This window comes from Xiphophorus couchianus, chromosome 10, assembly GCF_001444195.1.
Source record: "Xiphophorus couchianus chromosome 10, X_couchianus-1.0, whole genome shotgun sequence".
NCBI classification, from domain to species: Eukaryota; Metazoa; Chordata; class Actinopteri; order Cyprinodontiformes; family Poeciliidae; genus Xiphophorus; species Xiphophorus couchianus.
Genome location: NC_040237.1, coordinates 2,867,765 through 2,886,556, shown reverse-complemented (window position 1 = coordinate 2,886,556; position 18,792 = coordinate 2,867,765). Strand labels below are relative to the sequence as shown.

At 37.4% G+C, this 18,792-nt stretch overlaps 1 protein-coding gene across 1 annotated transcript; it reads right to left on the bottom strand.

The window, feature by feature from the left end:
• Positions 1-2,773: 2,773 nt before the first annotated feature.
• aldh18a1 (aldehyde dehydrogenase 18 family, member A1) lies at positions 2,774-18,415 on the bottom strand. Its single transcript, XM_028029146.1, has 16 exons — positions 18,269-18,415; positions 17,939-18,088; positions 17,251-17,355; positions 17,000-17,158; positions 11,436-11,526; positions 10,657-10,781; positions 10,229-10,373; positions 9,788-9,867; positions 9,499-9,598; positions 8,665-8,885; positions 8,356-8,493; positions 7,772-7,967; positions 7,506-7,627; positions 6,751-6,937; positions 5,196-5,291; positions 2,774-4,242 (listed from the first exon to the last, which is right to left on the bottom strand). The coding sequence occupies exons 2-16, from the start codon at positions 18,080-18,082 to the stop codon at positions 4,046-4,048; spliced, it is 2,106 nt and encodes a 701-aa protein (XP_027884947.1). The 5' UTR covers positions 18,083-18,088; positions 18,269-18,415; the 3' UTR covers positions 2,774-4,045.
• Positions 18,416-18,792: the final 377 nt, after the last annotated feature.

Here is an 18,792-nt window from a genome sequence, read left to right as displayed (position 1 = left end):
GGGACTTTTCAATTTTTCGTTCACCATCACAGCTGTCATTGTCAGATGATCTTCTCTTAAACTTTAAAAGCAAATGTGGATGCAAACATAAAGAGTAACCATTGAGGTCCTTGGAAGAACGAGAGTTTGCAATTGTCTACAGTGTCATTACGCAAACACAGAGAGAAATTATCAAGGAAACAGAAGCTTATTCTTTGAAGTTTGCTCTTAAAGACAAAAAGAAGAGTATCTGAGGATGGGCTTGTTGGAGTCTTTATGAGATCACATGGTACAGAGTGAGAGCTTCGGGTCCATGAAAGTTGCCCGTGTTAGATCAACATCACAAGACCAGTGCCAATTCAAAGAGCCAGAGTCAAAGTGGCCTGTTATTAGCCCCAAGCATCAAGCTTTCTCAGAACAAAAAACAAAACCCCATCCACATCCTCCGCTCATGCATTTTTCATCACACCCAGATACTGAGCCCTTTCAGAAATAAATATCAATTATTGAAACTGTTAATTAGACGGCGCGTAATTGGAGAAGATACACATGAATAAGTAACTTTGACCATTAATTATTGATTTGAAAAATTTGAAGCCCAGCAGGGAAAGCATTTGAGCGCCTTAAGATCAAGCTAAACAAGTAATATGAGTTTTGGCCTTGAGTAATGTTCAATTAAAGGAGTGCAGTGATTTGCCGATGGTGTTTTTTACATCCTCGAACAACAATGCCCAGTGGACAGAAAAACGTCAACAGGGTTCAGCAGGGGAACGGTTGTGCCGGGTTCTCGGGGCACCAATGGTTAGAGATGACAGAGGATGTCCAGAGACGAAACTGTGAGGTTGTTTAAGCAGACGTGAGGAAGTGGTTTATGATATTAATTAAATTAGTTGACGAGGAATTTGACTGTGATTCAAAAGGGCTCAGCGTACAGACATTTAGTATAAATTGATCAATTTTAAGGGAGATTAGAATAAGGATAAAGGACCTACAGTGTATGGACAAGTATTTATGGGTTCATGGATAAAAAAGAAAAATAACTACGGATTTTATGTTGGTAGCTGGAGATAGGCACCAGTACCCCTCCTGACCCCTCTAAGGGACAAAGGTGTTCAGAAAATGGACGGATGTATTTTATGTTCCCTTGTCCTGTCTTAGAGATGTCAGGAAAAATCTAATAGAATAGCTTAACTTTATTTCCAATTAATCAGATTTAATATTATTCATGGCAGGTGTGAATTTAAATCCGAAAGTTGCTCAACAATCCATTTGCAACAAACACACTTTTCCATTTGGTTTCCTTCGTTACTTTTTCTTTGGTTGTCTGGTGAGTTGTCCATATGTAAAGCTGGGGAAAGTTTTGAAATCACTGCACACGTCTTACATCCATTTTCTATATAGTATCTGCTGAATTTCATGTTATACAATCATAGAAACACTTTAAAGACACTTTCCGGAAAACGAAGGCTATGACTCATTGTTTAAATGATCTTACCGCTAATAAAAAGTGATTTATTTTTTATTCCATTTCAAAATACATCACAGGGTTTTGTGCTAAAAACACTAAATGCATGCACTCACACCTAAACTGCATCAGCTGGAACTGCAGTTAACTTTGATTCATTAGATTAGGTAAAATAAAACACAATGCACCAAAGAGCTAATCCTCATTGTCCCTGCATTGTTCCTTTTCTACCTCTAGTTATGATGTTTTCAATCGCTTCGCACATAAAAAAGCCAAAAAAGTGAGATCCGCGTTTTCTCCTCTTCTTCTTCATCTCTGAACCCTTTGGACTTATGACAGGAAGCTGATTGAAGGGTAAGTAGTGCATTTTGGAGAATGAATTCTTTAGATGATAGAAAAGAGAGAAAGATGGGGGTAGAAACAGAAGAAACCCAGAACATAAGTCTGTGATTCCATTATTAGTCTCAGTTCTCCTCGTCTCTCTTTTCATTTCTGATGGCTGGATAATTAAACCTCTGTAGTATTGTCTTCCATCTTCCTTTGCCCCACTTCCAGCAACGCAAATTTCCCTATGGGCAACTTTAAGAAGGCCCCCTTTTAGACATCTGTTTTTCTGATCAGCATGACTTCTCTTCCCCCTCCTTCGCGTTAATTTGTGTTCTTTGTAAAAGTAGAAAGACTAGAGCCAGGACAGCAATGAGCATACATGTAAAAATCCTCAACACTTCAACAGTAGGAACAAAAGGAAATCAAAGAAAGTAGGAAAAAGAAACCCCAAATATTCTTCCTCAACTTTTTTTTTTATTCTACATTACTCTCATTAAAGAACCAAAAACCAAACCTTAAACGTGCATCGCGGAGACATCACAAAGGAGCTCAGAAACTGAAGCGTTACAGAGCTTCACTTAACAGCAGTCTCATTCAGCCCTGCAGCTTTAAAGAGGAAGGCTTGTCAGTTAGCCTCCCCAGCTCTGACAGAGGCTCTGGGCACCACGAGGAACAAGCAGGAAAGCAGCAAAACATTCAAAAATGAGCACAGCTGGCAACAACAAATAAATAAAAAAATAAATGTGAAAAAAATCTATGATTATTTGTCCTTGTCACAGTATTTTATTTTTAAAAAAGACATGTAAAAACAATCAGTTTGTAAAGCTTAAATCAGATTTGTTATACCTGAAATTATCCAGTGTCTAATTTTTCCAAAATTGCTTAAAGAAATGCCGAAACATGAATTCTTAAACTGGAAACAAAGCAAGTGAAAGAATATTTGCATGGAAATGTGCAGTTGAATCCAGAAATCAGAGTCTGAAAATTAAAGCAGACAAAATGTTTCTTGTTTCACAGCATTCACTTTATTACTGTCTTTTTAGGGAAATTTTCTTTGCAGCTGGTTGAATTACGTAGAAAACAAACACAATCACTACAAGTAGCTGTTTCACAGCTACTTTTGTTTCAACAGAAAAATTAAGCCAAATGTAACTAAAAATCCTCTGATTTCACATTACTATCCCCTTTTCCTTCTTCTCTGGAAGTTTAAAACATTTTCAAATGTCTTAACATAAAAATCTCACTAAAACTACTCATAATTGTGTCATTTAATTTGAATGTTTTCTTTGTTTTTGTATAAAACTACCTGAATGTTTGCTTTTAATTATCAGGAGAGGATCCTAAAGGAACTGCCTCCCATTCTACTTTTAGGAACCAGCAGCAAACCTTAAGTCTCAGGGCAAAGTCCTCTGTTAGAAGCAAATAAAACTATCAGATCTCTGATGTATGGCGAAGCTTGATTATTACATATTTGTAAGAGGGAGAATCTTGAATTACATTCCAGATTTAACATAAAGCCAATGAACAGAAGCTAAAATGGAAGAAATATGAACTCTCTTTTCAACATTTTGTAGCAGCTGAAGCTTTTAACAGCATTTTGTGGATATCCTGATAGTAAACAATTATAGTAGTCCAGCCTTGAAGTAACAAATGCATGGGCTAGTTTTTCCAGCTTCAGGGAATTTCATTTTGGGACATTCTAAATATGAAAGCAAGAAATCCTAGAAACCTGTTTAATAAGATATTTAAATTACATGGTCTGCTCAACTATATAACTATTATTATTTACTTTATTATCAGAGGCCATAAAAACAAACCAAGCAGTTTATTTTTCAAATAATCTAATCTGAGAAATTCTGTCTTTTAAAAGCAGAATTTAAAGCAGAAAGTTTAATGTCATCCCGGTTTTTATGTCTCTAAGACATGCCTATAATCTATTTAACTGATTGGATAAACGTAGCTGAATGTCATCAGCTATATTTAAATGTATTTAATGATTTTACCAAGTGGAAGAACATTATGTATAATAAAGAGAATTGACCCAGTCACTGAACCTTGTGGCACTCCAAAAATAATCCTTCATTTAGGCATTTTGGTGATTTAGCATGCTGCTAAATTGTTATGGAATTAACAGAAAAAAAATATTTATAAACTCTGTCATTGAAAGAGAATTATGTGAACCAAAAAATAAATATTACAGTTTTGGTTAAGCGGCTTATAAAACATCAATTAGAGCTTTGGAGACAGGACACAAAAACGAAGCTAACATGAACGCTAGTTGCTGTCTCTGTGTCCAGTTAAATTCTGCTCAACAGGGATGTTTTCATGGAGATACTTCCTGCTGCCACTCTCAGAGAAATCAGCCACCGTGTGACCATCGCCTCTCAGGACCCACTTGGTGGTGAGGAGTCCCTCAAGGCCGACAGGGCCCCGGGCGTGAATACGGGCTGTGCTAATGCCGACCTCTGCTCCTGTACGCCAAAACAAACACAACGACAACAAAACAAACTGTACTGATGGAATGACAGTTGCTGGAGGAAATTTACACTTTTTGTCAATGCTTTACAGTTTTAAATATTAGGTCACTGATCTGGTCTTTGCCAGTTTAACCCTTCCAGACCGAACGTGTCGGCAACGATCCAGCTAAATTTGCAGTACCGTAATTCCGCCACACGTTGCGCTATCTGAAAAATTCCAACGGTGATCTGAGGGGCGCTCTTTAAATAGACAATAAATTGCAAAAAATAACTTGCTTGACGTTGAAAGTTCCTGTTGGTATGGAGAAATGGGTAACTATATTTACTCAGAGGACATTTAAAGAACTGCATACAATTAAAAAAAGCAAAAATAACCAGGCAGAGATTTGAAATTTAGGTCATAAATGGTTAAAAAACCAAATGTACAAAAACACATTTCAACGTTGAAGTCAACATGGAAAGTCAATGTCTTCAGGAGCCAGTACAACCTTTCACAGCAGTTAGTAGTAAAAGGTTCCTACAATTTTTCTTTAAAATTTAGGTTTTTCTTTATAGTTTTTATAACATAGGAGTACATAGTTGGGATTTATCATCACTTGTTTTATTTTCATTATGTCCTCCACAAATTATATTTTAAAAAAGGGTCAAGAAAGGTTCTGATTTGGCAGTTTTAATTGAATTACCACTTAAATTCATGGCATTTAGCTATTCGAGGTTTAAGTGAGAACAAAACAATTCCTAAACTACAGTTAGTAAGCATCGGATGTCTACATAATAAAATGTTTAAACAGTTTAACAAAATGCAGAAAATCATTGCAGAGTGACAATTTAAAGCAATTACAAAAATCTGCGTAATCTAAAAAAAATTAAACCATCTTTCCCACAATTCAAAGCGAGCCTTCTGATTGGAAAACACTTGAATTTGTAAAAGATTAAAAGTTACTAACCAAGTCCAAAGCGATATCCGTCAGCAAAACGAGAGCTGGCATTCCAGAAAACACAAGCACTGTCCAGTTGCTGCAGAAACCGTTCAGCCGTCTCCTCTGGAAAAAAAAGAACATTTACTGAAGCAACCCTACATCCTGGATTTCAACTTCTAAGCAGAGGATATCACACATATTTCAGGTAAAACACTGAATTCACTAACATGCATAAAGCCACACTTCATGCCATCACGACAATCATGAAAAGATCCACGTAAAAAAAATGGACACTAACTAAAAGTAGACCCTACTGCTGCAGCACATTAGTTTTTATCACAGAAAGCTCATTTTGGTGAAAGCAAGCGGCAAAAACTGTAGAATTGAATAAAATTTTAAATAGTATTTAAAGCCAACTTAGCTGTAAATTTGCCACAAGCATCTCGTGACAGTAACATAAATGACTGATTTGATCCAGCTAACCTTTTAGACACCCATTCTTCGTGAGTTTATTATAGTATAAATGCATCTTAATAAATTTGAACATTATTAAAACACTTTTTTTCCAGTAACTAAATTAAAGTTAGTATATTACATACGCACCCTAACCCTATAGTTTGTGATGTAGTTTGTTTATGTCTGACTAATGAACTAAATTACTCAACTTACATTCTTGTTGTTGTTGTTAAAGAAGGTGATTGGCCATTGAGTTTGGCATTTAAGCATAGAATAGGAAGTTTAGTGGAAGGAAGAAGTGTGCACAGGCAACAGTAACAACCACAACCTTAAGAGTAATGTTTTGGAACAGAAAGGTGAAAAAAGAGCCATGCTGTTAGTTAGTAGTCCAAATCATTTGGAAATCAGAGTCCAACAGACTGGAGGAGAAATGAAGATGCACAGAATCCAATTTGTTTGAGGTCAGGTGTGAAGTTTCAGCAATCAGTGATGACATATACTGTAGAGTACATGGGTGTACTTTTCAGGAGAGAACTATTCTCACATAAAAATATATATATATATTTTATTGGTTTTATGCGTTTTTCTAGATTTATCAGTAAGTGAGTTTGGGTTTTTATTAGCTGTAATCCAGAATTATTTTAAAAAATGAACAGAAATAAACATTTAAAATATGCAATTCTTAGTAACAAATCAATATATGAACTAGAAGTTTTTACTGGCAGTCTAATTTATCATCTTTACACTGAAAGCAATGAAATAAGGGTCGGTTGGAGCGCAGTATCTTTTTTGGCCACTAGATGGCAGTAATTCATCCTCCACTCCGTCAGTTGATCATCAAAGTAGAAATGTGTGCTTAGCACTTTGTTGACACCTAAAAGAAAAATGCAGCTACTGTTGTTATAACCAACTAAAATATTCACATCAGAATATCCAATGCTGGACCCACACAGTGAAGGTGTGCACTCATCCTAACAAGAGATAGTCACTGCTCATTAAGTGACATGTAAGGGAGAGTTTATTCATTAGCTACAAAGTAATATTCCCTTCTTGAAGAGCTAGTGTAGCTTTACGTAGTCATGCTGACATAAAATACACGTAACAGTAAAATCACTGCTCCACTCACTGTTTTCTGTGACGATAACATCAGTGTGGGAGCTTCCGTACTTGTGTATGTGCTCCACAGCCTCCTCCACGCCGTCCACCACCTCCAAGCAACACTCCAAGTCGCTGTACTCTGTGCGTAGGGAGCTGGCTTCTGACGGACTGAAGGTCAGGTAGGAAGCAAAGCGTGGGCCTGAATGAATCTTCACCTGATGAAACCACACAAAACATTACTTCACTAGAACTAGTTAGTTTTTGATCAATTTTGGAATAAAGTACTTTAAGAAATCAGGTTGTGCTACATGTATTTTGCAAATGTGAGCTACATATAACATAAAAAACAGAAGCACAAATGTCTAGAGATTGAATTTATTTATTCACCTAATATTTAAACATGAATTGTTCCCTTCCAGATATGAAAAGTCCTTTGAATTTGATTTCTGTCAGTCAAATTTGTCTGTTGGAGGATATTAGAATTAGAGTAACCACAACATTGACATTACCAAAGACCCTTTCTATTTGCAAATATGAAAAACACAACCTTAAAAGACACTTTATGGAATGTATGTGTATCTTTATCTTTACAATACCCTCCAACAAAATCCTCAACTTTTAATGTAAGTATATTTACTAAGTGGGGAAAAAAACACATCAAAAATACATGTTTTTGCCAAAATCATCAGTTTTAGTACTCCATTGGATTGTCCTGAGTGGTAACCTATGATTTCTTCAGTTCACCCCACAGGTTTTCTACAGGATTTATAATATTTCTCTTACCTGTTCAATGCGCAGCATTTCAATTATCTTGTCAAACATTGGAGTCCTGAGGATTTCTCGGTGAATTAGCAAAGTTTCCATTGAATTGCATGCAGCTGGATAGTCACACTTGGAGTCTCTCACTGATTGGGAAAAACAGATGGGAAAACTGCATTTCAGGTGCACTAAACTCTGAATATACTACACCTCACTAATGTTAGAAACAGTATTATTAGTTTGTGAGAATAAAAAGGAAATTTTAGACTTTGTGAGCTGGATTTACAGACCGATTTTTATGACTTTATCAACATCAGCGTCTGCATCAACGTAGACGTGGCAGATTCCCTCGCTGTGGCCCAGGACTGGGATGCCCTTGGCTGCTCGCTGAATGTCCCGCACCAGCTGTGACGAACCTCGGGGGACGATCAAGTCAATCACCTTGTCCAGTCGGCAAAGATCCTCTACTTCCTCATGAGTGTTCACCTGGAAAGGAGCACCAGAAGACAAACGTTTATAGTGCCGTGCAAATGTTTTCCAACTCCTTTGTTTTAAAATGTCAGATTACGCTACATTTTACAAATTCTTTTATGTGAAAGAACAAAACAAAATATTTTAATCTAACAAAAATCTAAAAACTCTGGATTCCTTTTGTTTTAACTTCACTGATACCCCTAAATAAAATCCAGAAGTAATCTAGTGAGCAAAATTGGTTCTACAAAGTAATGACTGAAGAAGGCTGAACACAAAATTCTGCCTGCTTAGAAAAACAGGCAGATATGGCAGACATGGACCCATAAGTCCCTCTACTCTACATATAATGATTGCACAGGGTTTGTATACGTCATTAATAGATGAATAGAAACAGTTTTACCATCTGTACCGCCTCTCTGACGCCATGCAGAGAAAGGGCTTCCTGAGTGAGCTGGTGCAGGACACGGTTGGTGTTGGCAGCTTCTTTGCCACCCTTTAAGAGAAGAGCATTCCCACTGGCTATTGCCAGAGCAGAGACCTTGATGAAGAAAAAAGGTGCAACATTCCAAAAACAGGCCTTTGATGCTTTAAGAATATTAGGATACAGTTTAGATTGCTTGCTTGCAACAGAGAAACAAGTCTGGACCTCACACCTTTTTGTCTTTCCACATTTTTTAAGAAGATACTCAACTTTGTCCTATAATTTTACCTGTGGCAGGCAGTCAGGACGGGCTTCAAAGATGACCAGAAGAACCCCGATGGGAACCGTGACCTGCTCAAGCTCTAAACTGGGAGCCACCCTTGTTCTTCGCACCACACGCCCAACGCTGTCCTGAGCCGCCTTGGCGATCTGATGCAGACCGACGGCTAAACTACTTAGCTTAACTGATGACAGGCTGAGACGCTTCAACATGGCTGAAGGCAAACGTCCTGGTCAAAGGTCAAATTATGGGGAGAAGGGAAACTGTGGTGAGGTTAGGAATGTTGTTGGTTCAAGAGTTTGATTTTATACGGCTAAAATTTTTGAAATTTTTGCATCAAAATTAAATGTTGAATTTGGTGGCTGTATGGCACAATACAGACAGAATGGCTGACAGAATGTTTCATGCACAAACTCCTCTATGCTGCCGAAATACGCTGGATTTTACAATGATCAAACCTGCTAGAAACTGAAGATGTGTTTATTTGAAAGATTTCTTCTTTTCTGGCATGAAATCCAACAAATAAAACCATGTTTTTTCACAGAGCCGCTACGACACTGTTGCCCACTGTAAGCCAAAGTAAAAGTGCAGCTACACTGATGTTTCAGGCGATTCCTTTACTAATACTTTTGCCAAGAAAAACTGAAAAAAGCTTGAAAGAGCTGGTTGAGTTTTCCACTGTAGAGTCCTGTATTGCTTTAAACCAGCATCAAAAATTAGGCTACGTCAGAGAAAACTGACAAAAACAGATGTAGTATGCTCACATAAATAGATATAAACTTACATTTTTACTTCAATGTAAGCTCTTGGTCAGCACTGTCTTTTCTAAATGGTCCTGTTACCTGCACTGACAGCCATCTTCATGTCCATCTTGTTTGCAGCCAGAATTTCATTTTTCCTTTCAGTCAGCAGCTCTGCTAGATGGCAGATGATCTCGCTTCTCTGACATTGCAGATAACAAAACACAGACAGAGTACAGGCTCAGCATGGGGCAGATCTGTCTACTAAAGTACAGAGTTTCTCTGTAAGGTAGGAAAGCAAGTAAAATTACAAATAATGAAGGTTTGCAACACGCAAATTGGCATATTGAAACAACAAGATGACATGTTTTGATTGAGATCCATTCATCACCTGGTCTGGATGAAGAGATGCCAGGATTCTTCCTGAGTTTCTGGCCATTTCTGTCTGCTCCTCCACAGATGGACCTGGAACTAAGAACAGAGTCCAGGATGAGACTGACTGACAGTCATGTAAAATCTCTGATCTGATACCGAGATGCACCAAGAAATCTGCCAGAAATTGGGGTCCATTTTCTTGTTGTCATTTCTGATTGGTAATTGGCAGGTCAAATGCTGAAATATCACATTTGCTTTACTCACTTTTGGATCAAAACTAGGAATCCCTCTATCCTACAAGGTCATGGATATATGCTGCCTTGCATAAATGAAGTAAATCTTTTTAACACAACAAACTAAGCATTTATATACTCTTTCACTGGAAAAATGAAACTAGAATCAACAGACCTCAAAGAAAACCAGATATTGGCTTGGAAAAGATCTTATTCAAACATACCAGCAGGTTTGACCTCAGAGAAGAAGGTTCCCACTTTCTTCCCCTCCACTATGTCAGTGATTACTTGGCCGGTTATTTTGGGGTTTGTGCCGTTTGCAATGACCACTGAGGTGCCTCCTTGCAGCGCCCAAAGAGCTGCCTTAACCTGCAAGACAGTTCAGTTACACAAATGCTAAACGAGTTTTACTTTCTCATAAGAAAGACAAAAACAAGGAGTTAGATAAAACGTCATAGAATTTAAGAGCACCTTTGGTTTTAACTATGTAATCTTTTCAGCTCCAAACATTTTTTTCCTTGTTTGAAATGCAACTGGTCACTTAAAGTCCTCATAGAAAAAAAAATACTTTTAGCATTTCCATTTTCTCATAAGCAGAAATAATTTGCAAATGATTTTATGCTTACAAATGATAGAGAGACTTGTAACAAACCTTGGCCTCCATACCTCCAATCCCAACTCTGGACTTTGTCCCGTAGGTGATGGACTGCTGGTCTCCAGAGTAGAAAATGTCTATGAGTTTAGCATCGTTTGTTCCAGGTGGGCTATTGTACAGCCCTGAAAAACAAACGATCTAATTCAAACTGTACTCTTCCAAACCAATAAATCTGAAACAGTCAGAGCTCAGAAACCTGCTATTTCAACCCCAGGGGTTAAATAAAGTTTCAGTAGAGACATTTTACCAGAAAATATTGATTTTATTGTGGGGCATCAGAGTAAAAAGGAAAAATACGAATGCATATCACACTAGTAAACCACGTTCACTTAGCAACTCTGCAATACCTCCTGTCAGGCCAACCCCAATAGCATATATTGAAGAGTGAAGTTTTATAAATACTTGTATGTGCATTTGGACACCACAGCAAAGTGAACTTTAGAACTCACTATTAGAATTACAAGACATTTAAATTTATAAAATAAAAAAAAACTAAATTACTTAGCTTTGTCTAGAGCAACATTTAAAAGATTCCTAAGGCATTTCTGAGGCTTTAAAGATTATCTATGTGTTTGTGACAACCAATCAGAACAAAAGACAATTAAAATCCCAACTTTCAGTTAAACTTGTAATTCTAATGAATTCTGTGTCATCAAGGTGAACAGAAAATAGAAAATTCAGATTTGCATTTGCTGTTTCCAAATGACACAGAGTTGCAAAGTCAGACTGTGTTATTATTTAACTTCAACCCAAAATTGTGGCGGTGACATTCATACCTTCAACATCAGACAGCAAGATGAGCAGGTCAGCCTTCATCTCCACAGCCAGCCGCGCTGCCAGACTGTCGTTGTCCTTAATGCTGATCACCTGAAGAACCAGAAAACTGCTGATGTTCACAAGCTTTCAGGTCATCTAGATATTTTTTGAGAGAAGCACAGCACACACTAATAAAGACGAGTAAATAAGACTAAAGTAATCTTTTCATTGGAGTAGCAGAATTTTGTAATGAAAACAATCCAACCTTAAATTAAGTTTGACTCTAGAAGCAAACTTTAAATTAGTCACTGGGTCTTTAAGCAAGATAATGATCAGGGGCATTTAGCCCAAATTAAGACAGAAACGGTTGGCCAGACACAAAATCTTCCATCATAGTTATGTATATATTTACACATACAGCAGGGTTTCCTCCAGTGTATTATAAGCCTGGCAGGCTGCCAGACTTATAATATACTTATAAAACAGATCGCTGTTAAAAAATAGAAACGGGATTCAGGATTTTCATGTCAGCTGAAGCTCAGTTTGTGATCCGAGTCTGGATGTGAGATGAGCAAAACGAACCGTAAAGAAATTATGTCAACAAACATGATGATGAATTAAAGAAAATGCCACTTATAATACTGGCTCATTTTAGCCAGTGGTCTGATTTTTGCACGCTCCCTGTTCAGCGCATCAACTATAAAAACTATAAACCCATCTTTCTTTCAGGAATAATTCTGTCCTGCCAGTAAAATGCTAACCGCAGACGAGACACTTCCAGTCCTGCTTATTAAAATATATATATATACTGTATATATATTTTTTTATTTTTTTTTTTTTTATTAAAAAAAAAATTCCAAACAACTTTGGAAAACAATTTCAGTCGCTCAGTTCAATACTCCCTTTCCGACTTCCATCAAGGCACCTCGAATGATTAAGTGTCACCATTGCAAAGGGTTAACAGCTTGGGTCATGCAGAACTGATCTGATCGTTTCCATAGCAATGAGCAGAAGCAAGACATTCCCCCAGAACTTCAGTGAGCTCATTGTACCTATGACCACATCTATGACATGCGGTCCTACATCAAAGAACTTCTGAGGTTATGAATGCTTGTATTTCAAGACATCAGTTCATATCCAACTAGCTCTTCGAATTGCAACACTGTGTTTTACAAGTATTTTCAGTATGGAAAAGATGTTTGTCGGCTTGTTTTTTCCCCTGAGTTTTGGAGTGGGATATTTGGTTACAACAGGGATGAGGAAGGTTTTTGACAAAGTGCTTCCTGGTAGCACTGTAGATAGAAGTAGCGATCAGGAGGAGAGGACGTCATCTGAGAACGATCTTTTTGACGCTTTTCTTTTCGAGCCTTCCAAGACTGGGGAACAAACCTCCCCGGCTGGGGAAGTTTGCTCCCCAGCTGAGGAAGTTTGCTACTCTGGTTATGATATTATTGATTCTTATCTGTTTGATCCATCCCCAGCTCAGAACCAAACATCCCTGGCTGGGGAATTTCAGACCGCTGAGTCTGAAAGATCAACTTCTGCCTTGAAGAAGACGACAACTGAAGACCCTACTCATGAAGACAGCGCTGTCCAGACCACTGTCGCAGGGAACGATCTGGCCAATCTTCCCGAAAAGGAGACAGCCGAGTCTGAAAGATCAACTTCTGCCTTGAAGAAGACGACAATTGAAGACCCTACTCATGAAGACAGCGCTGTCCAGACCACTGTCGCAGGGAACGATCTGGCCAATCTTCCTGAAGAGCAAACTACTGCGGCTGCAGAAGTTGTCCAGACCACTGTCGCAGGGAACGATCTGGCCAATCTTCCCGAAAAGGAGACAGCCGAGTCTGAAAGATCAACTTCTGCCTTGAAGAAGACAACAACTGAAGACACTACTCATGAAGACAGCGCTGTCCAGACCACTGTCGCAGGGAACGATCTGGCCAATCTTCCCAAAAAGGAGACAGCCGAGTCTGAAAGATCAACTTCTGCCTTGAAGAAGACGACAATTGAAGACCCTACTCATGAAGACAGCGCTGTCCAGACCACTGTCGCAGGGAACGATCTGGCCAATCTTCCCGAAAAGGAGACAGCTGAGTCTGAAAGATCAACTTCTGCCTTGAAGACGACAACAATTGAAGACCCTACTCATGAAGACGGCGCTGTCCAGGCAACTGTCGTAGGGAACGATCTGGCCAATCTTCCCGAAGAGCAAACTTTGGGAAGATTGACAGTTGCAGATGTTTGCTGTGAAAAGGACTCTGGAGTCTGAAAAGTTTTTTGCTTTGATCAAGATGGCAATTGAAGACAGTAGCCATGAGCGAACTTCCCTGACTGAGGAAAATGTGTGTTCCCACAAAAACAACGACAATATATGGGAGCCATTTTTGTTAATGTTTTTAAGTTTGTGTTTATTTTGCCTTCCCTGGGTTATTATGTACTATGGTGGTTTTTTCCTGTTTTTATTTGTTATATATTCTTCCTGTGGACTTGCTTATTTATTGGGATCATAAAGCCAAGTATTGAGAGCTTAATTTTAAATTTAATTACACTGTTAAATTTTCTGTTTCAGTTTAAATTCAAAAATACTTTATTGATCCCAAAGAAAATTAAATGTTGTAGCTCATCAAGATTCTTCAAAGAGCCATTGAAGATGGCTGTCGACAGGAAAGATCTCTTGAAGCGGTCGGTACCACACTGAACCTGAAGAAGCCTCTGACTGAGGATGGATGCTCTTCCCTTCCAAAACAGCCTTGTGAAGAGGATGGTCAGGATTGTCCAGAATTTTCTTGATCCTATGAAGAATCCTTCTCTGCATTATCATCTCCAGTGGTTCCACGGACATCCCCAGAAGAGAACAAGAACAGAACCAGCCTTCTTTATCAGGCTGGTTCTGCCAGGGATCTTTTTAGATCCTTGGCTGATGCTGCCCCAACAGATGGCGCTCTCAACAACAGACTTATAGAACAGTCGTCCCCAACCCCCGGGCCGTGGGCCGGTACCGGTCCACGCGCCGCGATAGTTGGGCCAAGTCAATCAACATGTTGAAAATGCCCGATTTTAGATCGGAGCGGTCCCAACGTTCTACGTAACTCACCACACAGCAGGATGATCGGTTACGATTATCGCAAGCCACATTCAGAACGTTCTAAGATTGACGTAAGGAAGAAATCGGGGCAAAAGAATTAAAATGGTGCCATGTGAACTAAACTTTAGCGGGCACATGCAGAAGCCTGTCTGACGGTTCACCCTCCCCGCACCCCTCCCACCGGGCGGCAGTTAAAATGCCAAGCCTTAACCGGTCCACGGTGATAAAAAGGTCGGGGACCACTGTTATAGAAGGTTTGCAGCATCTTGCTGCAAACCTTGAAGGGTCTTAGCTCCCTCCAGAAGCCCAGCCTGCTCTGTCCCTTCTCATAGACGCTTCACTGTTGCGTCTCCTGTCCAGACTGTTGTCCAGTTGAACACCAAAGTGTTTATATTCCTCAAACACCTAAACTTCTTCTCCCATGATGGAAACAGGGTTTGATCTGATCCTGTTCATTCTGATATCAACAATCATCTTCTTTGTTGGAAGAACATTTGAACTTGTTCATAATAATAATAACAACAATAAAAATTTGAAGTATCAATAATAATAATGAACAACAATATTAGTATTGATATACTAATAATAATACAAATGTTTTAATATTAGTATATTAATACTAATATTTAAAATCATTCTTATTACTACTACAAATTTTTATTGCTATTGTTATTAATAATATTAATAGTAAATTAATGCTAATATTAGTATTAATATACTATCATATATATATTATATTTTTATAATTATATAAAAATATATGTAATTTTATATATATATAAATTATATATTTTTTTATTTTAAAAAAATTATAAAATTTGTTTTTTTTATAAAATTTGTATGGAATTTTTTATTAAAAAAAAAATATAATTTTATATATACAGTACAGACCAAAAGTTTGGACACACTTTCTAATTGAATTCAATGAGAAGGTGTGTCCAAACTTTTGGTCTGTACTGTATATATATATATATATATATAATTATATATATTTTTATAATTATATAAAAACATATATATATATATATATAGTTCAATACTCCCGTTCCGACTTCCATCAAGGCACCTCGAATGATTAAGTGTCACCATTGCAAAGGGTTAACAGCTTGGGTCATGCAGAACTGATCTGATCGTTTCCATAGCAATGAGCAGAAGCAAGACATTCCCCCAGAACTTCAGTGAGCTCATTGTACCTATGACCACATCTATGACATGCGGTCCTACATCAAAGAACTTCTGAGGTTATGAATGCTTGTATTTCAAGACATCAGTTCATATCCAACTAGCTCTTCGAATTGCAACACTGTGTTTTACAAGTACAAGAAAAGATGTTTGTCGGCTTGTTTTTTCCCCTGAGTTTTGGAGTGGGATATTTGGTTACAACAGGGATGAGGAAGGTTTTTGACAAAGATAGATAGAAGTAGCGTTCAGGAGGAGAGGACGTTGTCTGAGTACTTTTTGACGCTTTTCTTTTCGAACCTTCCAAGACTCCCCAGCCGGGGAAACAGTCATTCAGGTCATGATTTTATATATATATATAAATTATATATATTTTATAATTATATATATATATATATATATATATATATATATATATATATATAATTATATATATTTTTGTAAAAAAAATTATAAAAACGTTTTCAAATAACATTTTTATAAAAATTTTAATAAATAAATATATAACTTATATATACATATATATAAGTTATATATATATTTTATAATTATATAAATATATATGTATATATATAATTAGTATATATATGTATATATATACTGTATATACACACACACTGATTATGGGTTAGACAATACATAATTAATTGCATAACAATATATAAAATACTTATCAATATATTAATTATATTGATAAGGAATATATAATGATTGCATATTAATTAGTATTATGTATTAATAATGAGTAATATATCATTAGCATCATAATTATTATCTTTATATTAATAAGAATTATTATTAGTAGTAGTAGTAATAATAAGAATTAATATTCTTATTTTCATGACCTGTTTTTCTAAGACAGTTATGTACTTCATTAAAGCTCTGCATATTTTATATATTTGGTAAAGTAAAGAGTTATTTTTGTAATTTAATTTTAAATAAGCATTTTAATAAATTAATTACAGGTTTAAATCCAGCAAAAAATAAATTTGTAGACTGAGCAGAAGAAAGAGTTGCATGAGAAAAATCAGCCCTCTGGATGACCTGAAGAAATTGTGCAAAAATGAGTGTCAAGGTCATTGGTTGTTTGGATTTTGTATGACTACACATTTGCTAATTTTTATATTCTGCTTAGATCTCACTACTCTACATTCAAGGATACATCATTTATGTTGATCTTGGCAGGTTTGAAAATTCAGCATATACAGTAGCAGAGCAGTAGACACGAACTGCAACTAGTAATTGGTTCATTTTCCATCTGTATTATGGTAACAGATGGTTGCACTTCCATCGGTCGCCCCATGCTGCCTGTACATTTACCCCGTGCAGGTCGCTGTTGGGTTCTGGTGGAGGTACCACTGCATCATTGGTGTTGATGATGGGAACGATGTTCATGCGCAGCAGCTCCCGCAGAGTGCTGTTGAGGTTCTGCCTCTTCTTATCATCGTGGAAATCCAGATTCGTCACAAGAACCTGAGGAAACAAAAAGGATTTAAGAGAAAGAAAGGGTAAATAAAATAAAAGTTCTTAAATGTTTGAGCCAAGGAATTAAGTTTTCTGAGTACCTGTGCAGTGCATGTGCTGTACTGAGTGAACATGGCTTCATACAGAGCCATTAGCCCGCTCTGTCCAGCCGCAGCGCAGGCTCGGGCCTCCAGCGCTGGGACAAACTGCAACCAAAATGACACCCAGCTTTTAAACGCAAGAATTAGTGTGCAAAGTTCAATTTATTGTAGATGTATGGGTGAATTTTTCTGCCATAATTCGAGAACACACATTTTCAGTCAGAAAGCAGGATTTCATGTCTTTTGTTCTCAAAACTTTTAATACTTGTGCTTACATTTTCAGTTTGAAAGCAGGACTTCATGCCTTTTTTCTCAAAACTAGTAGTTACTTGTACTCAAAACGTCTGCTCTCTTTCAAATATTCACTGTTCTTTCTCAAACTTTTCTCCTCGCACTCAAAACTTGCCTCTGTTCAGCTCAAATCTCCGCTTTACTCTGCTCGCTTGCAAATCATTTCCTGCTCACGCTTGGAATGAAAAAGTACCGTCTCCTGGCAACCTCTCAGCCAATAGAATGAAAGTGTTATACTGGGTGCGTTTGTTTCCTTCAAATGGGTGTGCCTGTGTGGCTACTATCGACCTGCACTGCCCACTGAATGTGGGGAGAAACAAGGACCTCAGCATTCTTTGGATTACATCCTAGTTTTAAATTTTAACACGCTCCACAATGTTCCTAGTATTTCCCTTACCATCTCTTTATGCAGACCGTTTCCTGAATGTAGCGCCTGTCGGACGCTTTGAGACAGAAGGATCTCATGTCTTAACCTCTGCTTGCCAAAAGCCACGGCTCCACTGGTGACGATCATCATCTCCCTGCCCTGATTCTGCAGCATGGCCACCTGAACAGCAACACAACCAGTTAAAAATACAACTGATACCTTCCAACTAATGATATATACCATTAGATAGAAGGTATCAATTGTATCAATATATGTTTTTGATGAAAAAAAAGAGACCATAAAGTGAATTTTATGCTGATTTATAGTAAAGAAATGTAACTGTAGTAACTGGAGACTCACCTGCTCTACAATTGAAGCCAGTCGCCCCAGAGCCAGACCACATTCATCGCCACGGGTGACCACAGCGCTTCCTAGTTTAACCACAATCCTCTTGGCCTTACGCAGTTCACCGCGATGTGCGAAGGAGCTGCCATGGACTCTATTACTGAATTCTGTAAACAATAAGGAAATCTAAGATTCTCAAATCAAACATAGAAACATTTTTGCTTATTTACTAAATTTTATCAATGATGATGACATGATTTAAACTCCAAACTTAGCTCTCTGCTAGTCTTTTAGCTGCCTTGTTCCATAATATCCCCATTAATGACAAGTTGAAAGACCTGGTTTTATTATTATGACTAATAAAATCAAAACTATTAATCCAAAACTAAAAAAAAAGTTAAAGTTATCAATTTATAACTAAAGTTTCTTTACTCTGTAAGCTGTGAATGCTTTACTGGGTTGTATCGCTCTTTTCTATGAATGAGACTAGGAGAGAGAAGGTCTTGTTTTAAATCTTTTTGTATCTGAGGGAAACTGGG

Bases quoted from the DNA above. Each gene is read 5' to 3' on its own strand.
- aldh18a1 (XM_028029146.1), bottom strand. From the start codon at position 18,082: ATGCTGCAGAATCAGGGCAGGGAGATGATGATCGTCACCAGTGGAGCC. The intron at 17,159-17,250 runs GTACTCAGAAAA...TTGTTTCCTCAG, and splicing joins ACAGCACATGCACTGCACAG to GTTCTTGTGACGAATCTGGA. The intron at 7,628-7,771 runs GTCTGTAAATCC...TTTCCCAATCAG, and splicing joins TGATAAAGTCATAAAAATCG to TGAGAGACTCCAAGTGTGAC.